Here is an 18,929-nt window from a genome sequence, read left to right on the forward strand (position 1 = left end):
CTTAAGGTTGGAGGCTGTCTGGGTGCTCCACGTTTGCTGGGCGGACCATGGAGGCTTGAACTGAAAGGGGCTTTTTGTGGAGCTTTGCAGTAGAGGAGGGTTTTTGTTGGCTGATTAGTGCTGTACTTCCAGCTGTGACTGTCCTTGAAACCCACACAAGTAGGGCATGTCTTCTGCAGTTGTCAATGTGCTGTTTAGGTGATCACACTTGTCCTGTCCTCCCCAGCACCCTACTGCAATGAGCTGATGAAGAACCTGGAATCCAGCCCGCTTTCCAGGATTATTTGGAGGGCTCTGAGACCCTTGCTGATTGGGAAGATCTTGTACACTCCAGACACACCAGCCATAAGGAATGTCATGACTGAGGTAACTCTAGCCATGTCCTCTGATGTGTAGAATGAGGTATGTCCTCCGGCTGTGCAGCTTAGCAGCTCTAGTTAAACTGGGCCCAAACACGAGCCTAGAAAGGATTGCCTGCACAGCACAGGCCCCCTAGCCTCTCACCTCCCTCACCTCCCATGCACGTGCTATTGAAGGCTCAATGAGAAAAGGTCAGGCTAAACTCTTTTTCTAGACTTGGCTAGAAGCTTTCCTGGTGATGCCGTTTGATGATCCACAGGCTTTGCATCTCTGATGTGGTACACAGGAGTGGGGAAGACCTTGATAAGCTTTTAAGTGCCCTTAATTTTCTCCATTACAGGCTGGTCAGCCTTAATTTCTGATTGTGATTTACCGTATGTGCTCTCTAATTCCCCAAGTTCCCTCAGTAAGACTCTTCTGGCACATGGGGAGGGGCTGCTTCTGTATACCCTTCATCTCAGGGGCAGTCGTTCTCCACTAAGCCTTGAAAAGCAGTGCTCAGCCATAGGCATCCATGTTCCCTGTGTTTTCCTTTCAAGTGCACTTGATTTTCCCTGCCCTGGTCCTTGCAGAAGCTGAGCTGCTGTCTGAATATGAGCAACACTCAGTAGTTTGCTTGACAGGCCAATGTACCCTCTCAGCCTGTAGTGGATCTCTGCCAGCTTTTGGAAATAACCTTCCTCTCCTCTTTGCTGTCAGGTGAACAGGACGTTCCAGGAGCTGGGTGTGTTTCGTGACCTTGGAGGCATGTGGGAGGAGATAAGCCCGAAGATTTGGAGATTTATGGAAAGTAGTCAGGAAATGGACCTCATTCGGGTCAGTATGATGTCCTTGCCAGAATCACCACTGTTATCTTCTGCAATAAGTGATGAAATACTTTAGATGGTGCTTCAGTGCTGAGCTGGGCAGACAAATCATATGGATGGGACCCCTTCTTGAAACACAAAAAACTGTGGTTATACCAATCTTGCATTATGCTTGGCATTTCTTCCTCCATGTAACAACCTGCTGCAAACAGGAGCAGTGCATGTTTAACACCTGTTTCTAATCTGCCTCTGTAGGAAACGAACTGTTCCTTCCACAGTGTTGCCCTAATGCAGTATGAATATTTGGCTTGGTACTTCTGTAAACTGGGGACCTGTGGGGGGGATGTCATGTTTAGCTCCCTGTGCTGTGTACTTCTCCACAACATAGTTGTCGTGATGGCAGCAAAGCAAGTGGTCATATACCTAGACTGGGTCATGGAAGGTGCCAGATGGCCTTGGATGTCGTTGGGTACAGTAGGAACTGAATGACTGTCACGCTAGAGCTGAAACTAGATGCCTGGCAGTAATCTGGCACAAATCTTGTAAAAACGTAATTTGGAGTTGCATGGTATGCTTAATTTAGTAGTACTTGGGTGCTCATGGGAGAAGAGCAAACATCACCCTACGGCTGATTGCTTCGTAATGTGCCGTGCATACTAGACCATGAAGGGGCTGGGAGCCTTGTTTGGATTTGACATGCTTTCTGCTAGCTTGTTGGCTCCCTGGAGCATTGTGCCAGGTGTTAGACCTGCATTACTGCAGCATTACCTGCTTAAGTGGTTTAGTTCAGCGTTGTTTTCCCTCAGGTGCAACTCTGACAGGTGGATCTTTGCACCCTGTGCTGATGTCTTTGGAAGCACAGTGATGTAAACTAGGATTGTGCAACAGAGAAACAGTTGTAGGGTAGCTTCTTCTGCTGTCTCTGCAAGGCAGCTCGTTGAGTGTCGTACTGCAGCTGTTAACACAGAGACCTCCTCAGGCCTCTTAAGCCTTGAAGTTAATTTGTTTACCCCAATGTAATGCTGAACATTCTCTGACCTTCCCTGTTGTACTTCCCCATCAACATGACATACTAGAGGGTCAAAGGCATCATTATCATCAGTCATGTGCCTCAGTTGGCTTTATGAAAGCTAATTCTATAGGTGTTGGCATCAGGGAGGTGAGAATCAGGGCTACCAACTGTAAATTGGACTGTTGCAGAGAGTGCAGACAGAAACTCAGGGTCTGGATATTGGTTTGCAGTAGCCTCCTTTTGAAAACTGGATGTTGCTGCCTTTATTTTAATTATTTTTTTACTGAGCCCTGGGGATTTTTCGTTTTGTATTTTATGCTTCTTGTTAACAGTGTTGGCTTTGGCAGTTAATTCTTGATTTTCCCAGCAGTCTGGTCTCTTCCTCTGTATTGGTACAGTAGCAGGGATTCATTTATTGTCACCTGTAGCAGCTCACACAAGCAGGAGTACTTCACTGTCAATGCCAAGGCAGCTCCCAGGCAGCATTCCATTCACTCTAGAGGTCTGGCATGGATCACTTGTAGGTGAACAGGCTGAGACAGAGTTGCCTGTTTGTGGCTGCTTTGAAGGGGGAGGACAGTTCGTTGCTGGCTGTTAAGTCGTTGAGGCTGCCATGCTGCTGGGTGGCAGGTCATCACCTCCCAGCTTTCTGGGTTGTGCAATCTGTTTGGCATATTGCTTCCTGCTGAAGGAGAGGAGTGTGCTTTGCTTGCCAGTCTCTGGCGCTTCCAGATTGATGTTAATGCAGCTGCTAACTTAAGGGAGGGCAACATGTGCCCCTAAAGTTAATGAGCTTTAATGTTGCTGCTGAACATGATGAGGCTGAGCCTCTTCCCTTGAGCCCCTTCCCTGCAGGCATGGTGCCCTTCCTGCTGGGCATGGTGGTATAAGCCAGCCTTGGGAGACCAAATGTGAAGATAGCACAGAGTAGCTGATCCCTGTTTGCTTGGATTTCCTTCTTGCATGTTCTCCTTTGCCAGCTTGCCTGCTTTGTTTTCCCAGTTCACAATGCTGTTTTCATAACTGTGTGACCTATTACTTTCTGGTTTGCTGGTAACAGCAGAGTATGGGAAAGCTCCTTGCCTCTCTGCTTCATTCTTTGCTCTGGCAGAAAATCCATTTTTCTGGTTTTATTTGTTAGGATTTTTAGTTTTCTTTCTTGTGCAGGCTTTTGTTTGGTTTTTTTTTTTCCTCTTCCTTTCTTCAGTTCAACTGTGTCTTTCACAGTTGCCACTCCCCTCCTGTCTGCCCTTATATTGACTGCCCAGAGGACTGGTTTCTGCTTCAATGGCAGGTGCTTCTACCTGGGCTGCGCTTGTTTGGGGTGTTGTGGCATACACAGTGGGGCAGTAACCTGTCCTCAGAAAGCTAGCAGTTGAACGAGCTGCAGAAAGCACTGTCCCAGACAGGAGAAGAGGGAGGCAGGACATCTTGGCTGTGCAGGGCTGCCCTGATGGTGTAATAGCAAAATATGTAAGAAAAGCCACCCGGCCTCTGGTGCTGGTATTTCTGCTCACCACTGTGGCAGTTCAGCCTCCAGCCGTGCCCCGTGCCCTCTCCATCCCAGCCAGGAGCAGAGGTTTGTTCGGGAGAGGTGAGCAGAGCTCGGCAACCACCATCAGCCCAACGCATTTCTCCTGAACCCACGTAACCCTCTTCCCTGTTTTGCTGGTTGAAGAGCTGGTTTGTGTGCCCGGGGTGCGCAGCCGTGCGTAGCTCTCTGCTGCCCTCTCCTCGGGAGGGGGGTGGCAGGACACGGAGGCAGCCAGCCAGCCTGCAGAAGCAGACCCGATGGAGTCGCTATACCGAGGTCGGCACACCCTTTGCGGTGAGAGGGCTAAAAGCAAGGAGCGCACCACGCTGATCTTCTCATATGGCAGGGGGCCTCTATCTGCAGCTTTTTAAAAGGCGTTTTCCCTGGTAGTACTTCATCATGATGAGAGGTGAAATCTAACATTAATTCTCAACAACTTTCTCCCTTGAAAACAAAATGTGCGCAGACGCTGCTGAAAGGCAAAGCTCTCTGGGACCTGCACTTGCCAGCTTCCAACTGGACAGTGGAGGATATTGCCCATTTCCTATCAAACCAGCCGGAGGACTTTGAGACAGCAAATGGCTCAGTGTATACCTGGGTGGATGCCTTCAATGAGACAGATCAGGCGATCCGTACCATCTCCCGCTTCATGGAGGTGAGGTCCTGCTAGTGTGGGCAAGGAGCTAGTGGGGCGCCGCAGCTTGGTCTCCATTTCTGTGGTGGGGTGTTCCTGGAAAGGGGAGATGGAAGTTCCTCGGTCCGTTTTCTGTAAACAACCAGGCTTTAGTAGGGCTGAGTGCACAGCATGTTAGAAAATACCATTTATTCAGGTGCCTGAATAAAGATGTAGGAACCCAGCTGTCAGCCTTTTCTTGAAGGTCTCACTCTGGCCACTGCATGTGGCTTCCCACCCAGCTGTTGCTGGGTGACTGAGAGCTGCTGCTTGCTTCGGCAGTGTAACCCCTCACATTTCAATTTGTGGCTTCAGCTGGGGACCGCTGTGAGGCTAGCAGCTGCTTTGAACAGAGGAAGACATAGTGAATAATGAAATTTGTTCTTGTTACTCGATCACCTTGGCAGATGAATGCGAACAGAAACAGGCCTTGGCCTGCCAGGGTCTCTCCATTGGTTTTTAGAGGCTTTGGATCAGACCTGATTTATTTGTAACAAAGAAAATAAGACTGTGGAAATGGATGCTTGGATGGGATCTCACAGCTAGTAATGCAGTGCTGTCTAACCACTTGTCCAGAAACTGCCTCTGCTGGGGTATTTCTCAGTGATACATGTTTGATTGGCAGGTGACCATCAAACAGGAACAAATGATGTCTCTAGCAGCTTGGCAGGCTACCATGAGCCATTGCAAAGTAGTTCAGTGCTGCAACCTTTCACTGGGCACAACATTGCCATTGCAGAGTTCTCCCTTTTTGTCCCTCCCAAACGTAAGCAGAGGACTTTCTGATGTAGTAACTTGTCCCATAAACACTTCCAAATCTGTCTGTCTAGTGTGTCAACTTGGACAAACTGGAGCCTGTGGCCACAGAAGTCCGGCTTATAAACAGGTCCTTGGAGCTTCTGGATGAGAGGAGGTTCTGGGCTGGCATAGTCTTCACTGAAATAGCTCCTAATAGCATGGAGCTTCCTCAACATGTGAAATACAAGATACGCATGGACATTGATAATGTGGAAAGGACCAACAAGATCAAGGATGGGTGAGTCCTGACATCCTGCCTTATGAACAATTTCTTATGGAGGATGTGGTGATGAGGATTTCTAACGGAAAGGTCTTGTTCCGCTGGTGCAGGTACTGGGATCCTGGTCCCCGTGCTGACCCCTTTGAGGACATGCGCTACGTTTGGGGAGGCTTTGCCTACCTGCAGGATGTGGTGGAACAGGCCATCATCAGGGTGCAGACAGGCACGGAGAAGAAGACAGGAGTTTATGTGCAGCAGATGCCCTACCCATGTTATGTGGATGACATGTATGTATGCAGGCTGCTTCAAAAGTTCCCAGGATTGTGGCTTGGGAGACATGGGTTGCTGTCACTTCTCAGGCACGGTTTATATCCCTACTATCAGTTGTGGAGCAATCTCCTTAGTGTTCCTAATCCCTGGAATTAGTGCACCTGCACGGAGGATTTGGAATATATAATGACTTGCAGAGTCCTTCCCAGGAGGAGGGCTGTATGTACAGGGCTCTCACACAGAGAATACGTTCTTGAGATGTGACTGTATCCCCAAACCTGGTATAGGCAAAAAAAAATATCACTGGGAAAAAAGCAGAGGCCTAGGCATGGGAGAGTGGAAAGAGGACAGATGAGAGCAGTCCCCAGGAAGGGCGGGTCTTTATAGCCACTCTTTTACTGAGTGGCAGTTGCAACTCTAGGTCCCACTCAGCCTAGTGACATGCTCTAGACCCATCAGCCTCACTGCATGGTGAAACACTGATCCTGTGTCGCACACTGCATGTCATCTGCTTTATGCCATTCCAAGCCTTAGCCATCACCTTGCTCAGCTAGCCCTTGAGCAGTACCTGAAGTTGCAGTGACGTTTCTTACGCTGTTCTTTTGGTCCCTCTCCTTCCTTCTCAGATTTCTACGTGTCATGAGCCGCTCCATGCCTCTCTTCATGACTCTAGCCTGGATTTACTCAGTGGCTGTGATAATTAAGGGTATTGTGTATGAGAAGGAAGCCCGGCTGAAGGAGACTATGAGGATTATGGGACTTGACAATGGCATCCTTTGGCTAAGCTGGTTCATTAGCAGCCTCATCCCTCTCCTGATGAGTGCAGGCCTGCTGGTGCTGATCCTTAAGGTGAGTTTGGTCTGTGGCAGCAGAATCTAGAGCCCTGAGAGCCTGCTAAGTAGTGGTCTACCATGGCACACTGGGGAGGAGTTAGTGAGTGTGGGTTTACCAGCAACTTTTTGGGAACAGGGTTTTGGAACAAAACAGGGCTGAGTGGCTGCAAACAGCAGGAGGGGCTGTAGTAGGTTCAGCACTCCTGAGGAGGTGTCTCTAGTACTGGCCCACTTCTGGGAAGGCTGTTGTGCAAATTGCAGCAAGCCCAGCCTCCCTGAAGCAGCAGTTCTGCAGACCTGCTTGCACTATAGCCACCTTGGAGAGCCATTTCAAAGCCTGATGCACCTGTTGTTCTCCTTTCCAGATGGGGAATCTGCTGCCTTACAGTGACCCTAGTGTGGTGTTTGTTTTCCTCTCAATCTTCGGTGTTGTGACAATCCTCCAGTGCTTCCTCATCAGCACCTTGTTCTCCAGGGCCAACCTGGCAGCTGCCTGTGGGGGCATTGTCTATTTCACACTGTACCTGCCTTATGTGCTGTGTGTTGCCTGGCAGGACTACGTCAGCTTCTCACTCAAGATCTTTGCGGTGAGTCTTGAGGAAACTGTCCTGGGTACTGGGCTGCCACCAGTATGGTACTCAAGAGTTCCCTAGCTGTATACTGATAGCAAAGGGAGGAGGTGGCAATGGGAGAATTAATTTCCCATGTAAGAGGCTATCAGAGCTGGGCTTGGTGAAGAGATGGACTTCAGCCTACTAGGAGCTATTTGGGAGGGGTTTGTTGGCCTTGGTGGTAGAAGTAATTCAGACAGACTAAGCTGCCTTGATCTCTGTATGCTGTGATGCTGTACCACCTGATATGAAGGTGGTTTTGAAGGAATTGAAGACTGAAGGAACCAGCTGTCTTCTGCAGAGCACTTCTTACCTGTCTGGAGAGGGTTGCTGCTACTGATCTCTTCCCTCGCATAAAAGTCTAAAGAGCAAGTGAAAGGAAATAGGGAAACTAACGCTTCTGGGTGGTGGGCCAACAAAGATTTCGGGCCTTGCTTGCTTGCTGGAACCAAGACTGAGTCTGCCCTCTCTGCAAATAGTTGTGCTTCTTGGACCTTTGACTTTCCCTGTAAGGCTTCTGAAGCATGTCCCTTAGTCTTGTGCTAGAGCTGAGCTGCCCAGCTGGAGAGTAGTTGTGAAAAACTGAATGCATGTTCATGACTCCTGTTTGCAGAGCCTGCTGTCTCCGGTAGCCTTTGGCTTTGGTTGTGAGTACTTTGCACTGTTTGAGGAGCAGGGAGTTGGTGTGCAGTGGGACAACTTCTTTGAGAGCCCATTGGAAGAAGATGGCTTTAGCATCACCACATCTGCTGTCATGATGTTGTTTGACACCTTCCTATATGGGGTCATGACTTGGTACATTGAATCTGTCTTCCCAGGTGAGGTCTGCTTCTGAGGGAATATCGTGTCTTCACACATTTAAATAGATCCTTTCACCCTACTCATTTGCCAAGGTGCAAATTTGGCCCATTTTTAAGCAGAGTTGCAGAGGTTGTGGAGGAAACCACAGACCAGTATCACAGTAAGGTTGCCTGCTGCCCAGTGCAGACACTGTGCCCCATTGCAAGTGATGGCTGAGCTAGTCCCAGAAGCTTTGCTGTACTTCGGTGGTTCCCTCCTTTGAACTGCTTGCTAAGTCCATGAACCCTGCTGCAAAGAAGGAGTTGAGAGTATCAGTACCACATGTGGCTGCTTAACACCTTCCAGCACAGGGCTTTTAACCCTAAAGTGAAGTTTGGGACAAGAGTTAGCTTTTACCCCCAAAGTCTGACAGTGTCTTCACCAGGAAGGGTCTCCTCTTAGTCGTGCCTGACCTAGAGGCTTACTGGGGTGGAGTACTTCCCTTGTCCTGAAAGCTAATATAACAAAAAGGGACAGATGCAGACAGGCTAACGTAATGCTTTTCTCTTTAGGCCAGTATGGGATTCCCAGGCCCTGGTACTTTCCTTTCACAAAGTCCTATTGGTTTGGTGAGGAACCACAGGACAGGCAGCACCCTCATCCTGACCAGAAGGGGCCTTCAGAAGGTAAGTGCTGGACACAGAGCCTTTCTACAGTGAAGTGTTATGGTTGGCTTTTTGGAAGGAGAGTCCAAGGACAACAGGACTGGCATGGCTAAGGTGAAACTGGTCATCCCTTTGTTATGACGGTTTGGGTGTGCTGATCAGGTGGGTGTGTCTGGATAAACTCAAGGTACTGTGACCACTTGAGTGCAGGTGGGTGCTCCAGCCTCACGGAATTGAGAATTCAGCCCATTTTTGCCAACCCTGGTAACACTGGAGATCTCCAGATAAGCCCAGTAGATAAAAAAGCAAAAGAAAACTTCTGTGGAAGGTTCTTGTCTCTGGGGAAGAATTGTGGTCAGTTCTTCATATAGCTCATTTCTCCTTGATTTCCACAGATCTGGGGGGAAGTGATGTTGGGTAGTACTCCCACACAGCTGCTGTTAAAACTTCCATCTCTCTCTGCTTTTCTTTGTTTTCTTCCAGTTTGCAAAGAAGAAGAGCCTATGCATCTGAGCCTTGGTGTTTCCATCCAGAACCTGGTCAAGGTTTATCGTGATGGCAAGAAAGTTGCTGTAGATGGTCTCACACTGAACTTCTATGAAGGACAAATCACCTCCTTTCTGGGACATAATGGAGCAGGGAAAACCACTACCATGTAAGAACAAAAAAATAACTTAATACAGTGGGGGAAGCAACTTTGAATGCTGTGGTTCCTGTCAATATGGTAGAGGTGTCTGTACAACAGCAATGTGCAGGCTGGTGCAGACTAGGGTGCTTCACTGATTTCAGTGGAATTCTGCTGTCTTACCCTAGTTGTGCAGCTGCTAGTTGTGAGGGTGCATGGGTATGGGGGGCTGAAACTAGGGGTAGTTCACCTTGAGGCTGTGCTGAATGAACCTGCTGGCAGCTTTTTTTAGTAATGCCATTTGTGATTCTGATTATGCTTTACCAGTGTAAGGAAACAAGTTGGGACAGGGGATGAGAAGCTTTTAGAGGAAAACATTCCTTCAAGCAGAGTCATGTGGGTGTGCTTTGATCACTGCTAAAACCATTGTAGCTGGTTTTTTTTTTTATCCATTAGTGAGATGTTTCTCAGACTACTTTCCAGATGTGGGAGTTCCCTAGGGCTTCCACCCACTCTTCATCCATCCACCTCAGCATGTGCAGCAGCCGTTTCCTAGTGGTGGAACCTGCTTACTGTTGTGTTTGTCCTTCAGGTCCATCTTGACTGGCCTGTTCCCCCCAACCTCGGGTACAGCCTTCATCCTGGGCAAAGATATTCGCTCTGAGCTCAGCACCATCAGGCAGAACCTGGGTGTCTGTCCACAACACAATGTGCTGTTTGACTTGTGAGTAGCATCTGTGAGACGCAGGGGTGGTGTGATCCAACAGGTCGTTGGATTCTTTAGGAGACACAGTGTGCTTTCAGCTAAGACAGTCCTATCTTTATCTGTGTGCATGATGTGAGACAGTGGGGTGGGGTGGGATTCGTACTAGGAGATTCTTTTTATTAGTACATTCATACATGCCTGTGAATTATCAGCAAAATCTTCGATGTCTTCTTAAAGAGATCTACTCCATTAAATTTCAATGTTTCCCCAGTGCCTACTGATGTGGAATGTTTGGGGTACTCTGTCAAGTGCCCTTAGAGGAGGATTGTTTGCATTGGTGCTGAATAGCCACACCATGAAATCAGGCCCAAGCTGAGCACACCCAGTCTGTAGCTCCTTCCTGAAACCTCAGCTTTAAAAGATGTTTTCCCAAGCAACCAAACATGCCTGCTGTGATGCTTATGCAAGGGATGAATCTCACCATGGTGCTCCTAGCTGTGCCCTGAGCCTGCTTCTATTCCCTAGGCTGACTGTGGAGGAGCACATCTGGTTCTACTCTCGGCTCAAAGGGCTGCCGGAAAAGAAGGTGAAAGAGGAGGTAGAGCAGATGGCAATGGATGTTGGTTTGCCTCACAAACTGAAAGCTAGGACAAGCAAACTCTCTGGTAGGTTCAGCTGCTTCCTCAGCCCCAGAAAAACTTTCTTGGGTTTCACAGAGGCTACATCATGGACCTTGGTTGGATCCTCCAATTAAATAAAGGACTATCACACAATTAAGAACTTTAAGTGCCTAACCAGTATATTGTAGTAAACTTACCTATCTTACCACTGTCTTATGCTGTCTAATGGCCATAACAAGTCACTCACTTTCTCTGAGTGTTTTGTACTTGTTTCCATCATGACACAGTCCAGCTATGTGTGATATGTGTTCTCCTAATGCTTACTGATATGTTTGGATTTTCTGGGTTTGGGTGAGGTGTTCAGACCATAATCTCCAAGTCCCTTGTGGTCTGTGAACCATATGTGCATTTCTTTTGTCTGGCTCAACTACCAGCACAGACTGCATTTGACCTGGGGAAGGGGGAGCAGATAGCCACAGGTTGGCTTTAGCATTGAGGAGTGTCATGTAATTTCTTGCTGCTGCCTCTGGCACACTTCCACAGGAAGAGTATTTCTTGGGGACATTTTTCTGCAGCTCGGGTTCTGGAGACCTGTGTTCTGGATCCTTAGATGTGGTTAGGCCTCCAAGCTGATGGCCTGCTACTGCTGATGTTGAAATAGTATGATTCACTTCTGGAAGGGTGAGGTTTCATGCAGCTGGGAGTGGGACTTTGCAAAGGGAAGACCATCCAGGTGAATTATCCCCTGTCCTGAAGGTGATGAGATCCTGAAGGCCTGAAACAGTAGCAGTACTTGGTCTTCTCAGTATGCAATTCTGCTTTCATGTGGAGAGCTTATTATCCACTGTGCTGCAGCTGTTGCTGTTCCCCTCATCCCTGCATTAGCCTGAACACCTCTTTTTGTGCCTGTCAGGTGGCATGCAGAGGAAGCTCTCAGTTGCCTTAGCCTTTGTTGGTGGCTCCAAGGTTGTCATTCTGGATGAGCCTACAGCTGGGGTGGATCCTTATTCTCGCAGAGGGATATGGGAATTGCTCCTGAAGTATCGACAAGGTATGTGGTCTTTCTTTACTTGTAATGAATGTGTCATGGAAAGCAAAAGAAAATGAATCTGACCCATGACTGTTCTTGAAATAGCAATGTGTTTTTGCAAATCTATAGTTGCCTGCACTGAGGAAGGAACGAAGAGAATGCAGGGCAGGGATGTTTTGATCTCATCTATACTCGTTTCTTATCCCATTCATGTCACAGCTCATGAACAAAGTTCCTTGATGGTTTGTGAGGGCAGTTAAAGTCAGAAATTCACCCTTGATGTGCAGCAGTGTTCTGTGCTGCACTGTGCAAGCAACCTTGCTGGCATGAAATTAACCTGCCTTTGTTAAGTATGACCGGAGCCCACAGAGTGAAGAGAATAAACCCATGGCAGCAGTTGTGAACCTTTTCCATCTGCTAGCCTCATTCAAAGGAGCCTGGACTTGTGGCATCAACCACCCATTCAGCTTCATGGCAAGATCCAGGTGATTGTCGCTTTGGCTTGAACACAGGTATGGTTGATTTGCCAGCAGTGTTTTCGCTTGCTTTCTTCCAGGCCGCACTATCATTCTCTCCACACATCACATGGATGAGGCAGACATTCTGGGGGACCGGATTGCCATCATTTCTCATGGCAAGCTCTGCTGTGTTGGCTCTTCTCTTTTCCTGAAGAACCAGCTGGGAACAGGCTATTATTTGACCCTGGTCAAGAAGGATGTGGATTCCTCTCTGAGTTCCTGCCGAAACAGCAGCAGCACGGTGTCCTATCTGAAAAAGGTACAGCTGACCCTTCCTGCTCATATTCATTCTTCCTTCATGGAATCTTTGGTTTTTGGGAAGCAGCAGCTATGACTTTACGTGGTAGAATGTCTCAAAGAGAAATCCCTTACTCTTTAAAAGCAGTTACTTGCTTTTATAGGTATTATGCCAGATTGTGTTTGGTTAAACTGTTGCGTGGGGCATACCTCTCCCTTAGTTTCTTTCAATGCCAGTGGTCCAAAGCCAATTGCAGAGATACAGACTAGATAAGTGTACACTTTTGTAGCGCTCACTTTTGTAACTGTGACCTCTTACTTGTACGTCAGCCCTTTGCAGTGGTATGTCACCATTACTTTCTGACTCTCTGTACAGTATCCAGCATGTTGCAGCATCTGGCTGGAGTTCCCTAGCATGCAGCATCTTCTAGGCCCCTTTTTGATATAACAGCAGGAAACAATGCTTGTCTTCTCTTTTGCGACCAGGATGACAGTGTCTCCCAGAGTAGCTCTGATGCTGGCCTTGGCAGTGACCATGAAAGTGACACACTGACAATAGGTAAGGCTTGGAAAAGAATGTAAGATTCAGTCCCAGTGCTGATATTACTCTTGGACTCTTGCTGATATTTGGCCTTGGACAACTGCCTCAACCTTGTGCTTCTGCGTAGCTACAGTCTTGGGACAATTAGGAAATTTGCAAAGATGGTATTTTTAAATGTGTAAATATTGGAACACTTTTCAGTGAACCATCTTTAGTTCCAGCTGACCTGAGATGTAGTGTCCAAAGATTATGTAGTTGCTAGGCCTGTTAGCAATATGTAACATTTACTGGTGAACTGTACATCAATGACTTGCAGGACTGCCAGTAGCATGTAAAAGCTCTCCCAAATTGTGCAAAGAAAAAATAGCCAGGTTTGGATCCAGGCTTTTGTCCCAGCTTGTGTTAAATGTAAAAAGAAACTAAACTTTCCATGGAAATGAGCCACTTTCCAGAGATGTCCCATTTTTCCCTCCTTTCCTTCTGGCAAAATCTTTCAGACTGAGCTGCTCTTTCCACATAATGAGCAGTAATAAGATGAACATGTTTTTTTTCCTTTCGGTTCTTTTAGATGTCTCTGCAATTTCAAATCTCATTACAAAACACGTTCCTGAGGCCAGACTGGTGGAGGACATTGGCCATGAATTAACCTATGTCTTGCCATACAAAGCTGCTAAAGAAGGAGCTTTCGTGGAGCTGTTCCATGAAATTGATGACCGCCTCTCTGATCTTGGCATTTCCAGCTATGGCATCTCTGAAACCACGCTGGAGGAGGTGAGAGAGCTGAAGATTTTCCTTTTGACTTAAACTAGGCAAAATGAATCATGGCAGAAACACAACAAGACAGAGTCTTGCCTCTTCCTGTAAACATTTATTGTGGAACAGGCAGCTTTGCATTCCTTTCCAAAATGGATTGTCTTCTTCCCTGTTGAAGCATGTGCTCTCAGAAGCATGCATTAAAAACTGAAATGTATTACATGCCAACACAGGCAGGTCCTTTGTACTCAGTTGCGCTTTGCTGAGATGTCGTGTGAAGGTTGGTCCTCAGTTTGGCTTCTAACAACTGTAAACACCTTTGAGGTATTTTTAGGGATGTGTTGTGCTGCACTTAACTGAAAACACATGTTTCAGTACTGAGGACCATGCATTACAGAAACCACTTAGATCTATGCCCCAGTCAAGGATGTTTTTAGGATTTGTTCCTTGTGGCTGTGTGCCAGCTGAGAAGTCTGCCTTTCTTTTATCACAGAAGTGTCATGCACTTTATCCCCTCTTTATGTGAAAAGGGGTTGGTTTGTTTTTTTTCTTCCCCTCTTAAAATAATAAGGGGAACTGAAATGGTGCTGTTGTTCTCTAAGTCCTCCCACAGCTGCAAAGTCCTTGGATGCTATATGCAATTTGAAAATGTATTTTTTTCTGGCTTAGTCTGTAGGACAAGCTCCACAAAGGTGCCCATTCAAGCAGGGACAGGAGTGTGGGTACTGTCAGACTAGGAGGAAGATGAGATTCCCCAAATTTAGTAACTAGGTCTTAAGCTCTTTCCCACCTCTCAGTGTTTGAGATGCACTGAGAACTGACATCGGAAAGGGGGAACAGCTGGTATGTGGTTACAGGCTGGCTCCTGGAAGCTGGAGAGAAGCCACACAGTCCATGTCGCCATCACACAGGATAAACCCTGTGTCTTCTGTTCTTGTGCTGCATCTATCAGTCTTGTGCATTCTCATGTCATCTCCTGAAGCAGTCTCCAGAATATTACTCCTCTTCTAATTTTCACTGGCACTTACCATTGCTTTTCAGATCTTCCTGAAAGTGGCTGATGATAGTGGTGTGGATGCAGATACCTCAGGTAGGTGTAGTTGTCTCCTGCAGCATTGAAGGGGATTGCAGGGGGAGGTACCCTTTTGTATTTGTGCTTTTCAAGCATAAGGCTGACCAAGCCTCAGTATTTCAGGAGTAAAATCTTGGTGCAGGGCTTGGCTCCCAGGGGAATAAACAGTCAAGTAGGTATGTCAAATGAAGAGTGTTCCTGATCTCACCAGCCTTGAGCAGGTGGGTGACCTTCGTATATGGCAGCATGTCCAGCCATACAGTGACACATGCCAAAGCGTGACAGGCCCTGCTTCAGACTGAACTGGCACTGTGCTATGCTGATGTTTTTAATGACCTAAAATAGCTGTTCTTAGTATATTTAATGCATGCTTTTTATATACAGTTAACTTCGATTGACTCAGTGGTCGCATCTTTCTTTTGCAATAGTGGAGAGTTTCTAGTATATGAGTGTATTGTGAATTACTTGACTGACACTATTGTCTACTCTGAGGAATGGGAAAAATCTTGACAAGGTCAGATTGCAGTAGGGACCAAATGACTTTCTGAGAGCAGCTCACTCCATTTGAGTGTTCGTGCCAGCATTTCCTGATAAACTAGTGCTAGCAACTTGCACTTCGAGTCATAAGCGTATTAAGTGAGAATTCTCTTACAGTAAGAGAAGCCTGCCATTTCCATAGCTAAATTAAATAGTGTCCAGTGCACTGGAAGAAGCTTCTAGGACAGTACATAAAACATATGACCCTTGCAGAGTAACAGTCTTAATTTTACTTTTACCTACACTGGAGTCACTCCAGTTCAGCTCCTCAGTTTGCAAATGGAAACATGTGAAATGAAGATGATGATTGCTTTTGTTTTTCTGGGCCTCATGGGAGACTAACTGAAGCAGTTCAGCTAATCATAACTGCATTATTTGCAGATGGGACATTGCCAGCCAGAAGGAACAGGCGTGTGTTTGGAGACAGACAGAGCTGCCTTCGTCCATTTACAGAAGATGATGCATTTGATCCTAATGATTCAGACATAGATCCAGGTATTGTGGTGGGGCTCAAGCCTGTTTTCTTCTCGTGGACACTTTCTTTCATATTACAAATACTGCAGATCATAAGGCTGAGACTGCCAAAGGAGTGGTGATTTATTTGCCTTTAGGAATAGTGGGCAGTGCAGTATCCACAGCCTGCTCAGTCTTCCCATGAAGGCTCAGAGACACAGGGGTGAAAATGCGTTTGTGTGAATTTCTGTTGCTGTCTCTGCTCACCACTCTTTTTTTTTTTTTTTTTTTTTCCCCCCCTTCTGATGAGTGAGAGTAGCTGCTCCAGCTGTCACCCTGTGTCTCCAGCACAAAAGTGCCCAGAGAACATCTCTGTGAGCTTTTGAATGAGGGTCACTTTTTCTTGCCAGCAGAATCCAGAGAGACAGACCTTCTCAGTGGCATGGATGGGAAAGGCTCCTACCAGATGAAGGGCTGGAAGCTCACCCAGCAGCAGTTCATAGCCCTGTTGTGGAAGAGACTGCTTATTGCCAAGAGAAGCCGGAAGGGCTTCTTTGCTCAGGTGAGAGCACCCAACGTGTGCAGGGTCCCTCAGCAGGGACAGCTCTGGATCACACATTATATTCAGAGCTGAAGGTGGGCAGAAAACCTCAAGGGAATGCAGATAACCAAAACTGGTCTTCACTGCATATCTGAGCTGAAGGGGGCCTGTGCAAGTGAAAGGAGTTACATGATAACCAAGTGGTTACAGCATTCTTGCACAGCAAGGATGCAACTGAGTTTCAAATCAAAATTTGGCCTTGAGATTCAGGCTGAACACTCTGCAACCCATGTAAGTGTCCTAATGGAATGCCAGAATAGGTCCTGTATTGGTATCTAGCAGTGCCTTGGTGTAAGGCCTTCCTGGGAAATTCTGAAAAAGTTTTGATCCATTAAGTGACTCGCATGCAACTCCTGATGCCTCTGGAAATACTCACTTCCAAAAGGGCTTGCTCTTTCCTTGCTATTTCAGATTGTGCTGCCAGCTGTCTTTGTGTGTATTGCTCTCATGTTCAGCCTGATCGTTCCTCCCTTTGGAAAGTATCCCAGCCTGGAATTACAGCCCTGGATGTATGATGAGCAGTACACCTTTATTAGGTATGTTTTGTGTGGCTTAGAAATTCTGTTCTCTGCAAATGTGAGTTACTGAGTTCCTTAACAGGTTGTTTAGATTTGTTTTCTGTGCTTAGCTCAGAAGCATGTTTTAAGAGAGTCTATGTATTTTGGTTTTGGACGTTTAAATGCTAACTCTTAACTACTGGCAAGACCATATCCATTTCTGAATGGTGCTATGACCCTAGTAATACTATGCAAAAAGACTAGGAGTGTGTGTGCTCCTAGGCCAAGCATTCTTCAATGGGAAATCTCCACCCATATCCTTTTCCTGAGTAATTTCACTGTACTGTCAGCCTTGCTCTGTGCTTTTGCTGTGTGCCTGTTATTCCACTGACCCAATAGTGTTTCTTTGCTGTACCCATAGCAATGATGCTCCAGAAGATGCAGGCACTCAGAGGCTTTTGGATGCCCTTCTCAATAAGCCTGGTTTTGGGACGCGCTGTATGCAGGGACATTCCATCCCGTAAGTAGAACTCTGGACTGGAAAGGGGAAGCCCAGCCCTGGCTTCTGGTCACCCAGTAGATTTAGCTGGTTTTAGTGAATGACAGGCATGCATGGACAGCAACGGGTTTAAGCCAAAAGAGCTGCAACTACATTCAGTTTTTCTGCTCAGGACCTTTTAGGAAGTTACCACCCCTCAGCATGGTGAGGGAGTGAGGTTTGAGTGGAAGTCCTTGCTGACAGAGATGGAAAGGAGATAGTCTCTCCCTCAAATTACTGTTTGGTCCTGAACATGGAAAAGAACCTAGTCATGTCGCTGTATGTTGTTGACAGTAGCTATTCCCATTCCACAGTCCTGTGTTCCTGGCTGCACTAGAAACTTAGGTTAGCACCTCTGCAAATGCCAGCAGAGAGTGGAGAACCACACAGCTTTGGTGGTGTTTCCTCACTCTGCCACTGACTTGCTGCATGGCCTTGGGCAGATGGCTGAAGAGCCAGGCCATGAGTGTAGAAGGGGTATGCAGAGGCTGGGATGGTGTGTCTCTAGATTGGAATAACTGCAGTTTACTTTCACAGGATGATGGGGAGGGGAGGGAGGGACTCTATGTGCTGGCCAGTCATGGAAAGTAAACTGTGTCCTACAAAATAGACACAGCAGCTGGGCATGGGCAGGAGGCTGACCACTGATGCCATCTCAGGGAATAGCAGTATTTTGGTGCCCCAAAGGGAGAAACTTCATCCAAAAACTGTCTGTCAGCCATGATCACAGATTCATAGAATATCTTGAGTTGGAAGAGACCCATAAGGATCGAGTCCAACTCCATGCTCCTTGCAGGACTAAAAACTAAACCATATGACTAAGAGCATCGTCCAGACACTCCTTGAACTCTGCATGCTGCACATGCTGGGACTGACTGAAGTAAAGCACTTGTGCTGCAGAGCGACTAAGAAGAGTGTTCAGCACTGCTCAGTGCCGGCCAGGCTCAGTCTCTTTAGCACTGGGATCTGTTAGAAGCTGCAGAGGCTGCTCTGTTGCTCTGAGCTGTTTGTCTCATTAAGGTCAGGCTGTTTTGAAAAGCATCCTGCCTTTTCTGGGGATTTTGTCCGTTGTTTAAATGGCTTGTAAGCAAAGGCCGTCATAGTTGTTTTTTTAAAGCTGCATTTGCCTTGCCTATTTCCTGACACAGAGACACTCCTTGCACTGTGGGGCAGAAGGAATGGACCACCACTTCAGTCCCAGAGTCAGTCCTGGACATCTTCCTGAAAGGCAACTGGAGCATGCAGAACCCTTCCCCATCTTGTGAGTGCAGCAGTGAGAAGATAAAGAAGATGCTGCCCGTGTGCCCCCCTGGTGCAGGTGGGCTGCCACCCCCACAGGTAGGAGGGAGCTCAGAGGCACTGCAATGAAGAATGCTCCCAGAGAGCAGACCAGCTGGGTGTGATTCTCATGTGCAGCACTGCACATGGTTTGTTTGATTAGGCACCTGTGTTTTCTGATGGGTGTTTATCTGTGTTTTTCCCGGTGACACCAGCGTGAGCAAGACACTGCTGACATTCTCCAGAATCTGACAGGCCGCAATATATCAGACTACCTGGTGAAGACCTATGCACAGATCATTGGAAAAAGGTAGCTGTTGAACACACCCTCTCCCTTCCCCACCCCCAAATGCTGCTTGCT

The 18,929-nt window shown here is 47.2% G+C and overlaps 1 protein-coding gene across 3 annotated transcripts in view; it reads left to right on the forward strand.

Moving 5' to 3' along the window:
- Nucleotides 1-18,929, forward strand: part of ABCA1 (ATP binding cassette subfamily A member 1) — a 97,300-nt gene that overhangs the window by 63,580 nt on the left and 14,791 nt on the right. For 2 of the 3 annotated variants that reach the window (XM_055698771.1, XM_014286394.3), the window contains 23 exons: nt 227-366; nt 1,060-1,176; nt 4,179-4,367; nt 5,216-5,421; nt 5,514-5,690; nt 6,300-6,522; nt 6,872-7,093; nt 7,731-7,935; nt 8,470-8,583; nt 9,046-9,217; nt 9,780-9,911; nt 10,419-10,558; nt 11,427-11,564; nt 12,100-12,320; nt 12,785-12,857; nt 13,408-13,610; nt 14,634-14,682; nt 15,583-15,696; nt 16,065-16,216; nt 16,667-16,791; nt 17,174-17,272; nt 18,439-18,628; nt 18,784-18,878. In XM_055698771.1, coding sequence (XP_055554746.1) covers nt 227-366; nt 1,060-1,176; nt 4,179-4,367; nt 5,216-5,421; nt 5,514-5,690; nt 6,300-6,522; nt 6,872-7,093; nt 7,731-7,935; nt 8,470-8,583; nt 9,046-9,217; nt 9,780-9,911; nt 10,419-10,558; nt 11,427-11,564; nt 12,100-12,320; nt 12,785-12,857; nt 13,408-13,610; nt 14,634-14,682; nt 15,583-15,696; nt 16,065-16,216; nt 16,667-16,791; nt 17,174-17,272; nt 18,439-18,628; nt 18,784-18,878 — 3,496 coding nt within the window. The remainder of the gene's footprint in view (nt 1-226; nt 367-1,059; nt 1,177-4,178; nt 4,368-5,215; nt 5,422-5,513; nt 5,691-6,299; nt 6,523-6,871; nt 7,094-7,730; nt 7,936-8,469; nt 8,584-9,045; nt 9,218-9,779; nt 9,912-10,418; nt 10,559-11,426; nt 11,565-12,099; nt 12,321-12,784; nt 12,858-13,407; nt 13,611-14,633; nt 14,683-15,582; nt 15,697-16,064; nt 16,217-16,666; nt 16,792-17,173; nt 17,273-18,438; nt 18,629-18,783; nt 18,879-18,929) is intronic. The other variant, XM_055698772.1, reaches the window with a different exon arrangement.

The sequence above is a fragment of the Falco cherrug genome, chromosome Z (assembly GCF_023634085.1).
Source record: "Falco cherrug isolate bFalChe1 chromosome Z, bFalChe1.pri, whole genome shotgun sequence".
NCBI lineage: Eukaryota > Metazoa > Chordata > Aves > Falconiformes > Falconidae > Falco > Falco cherrug.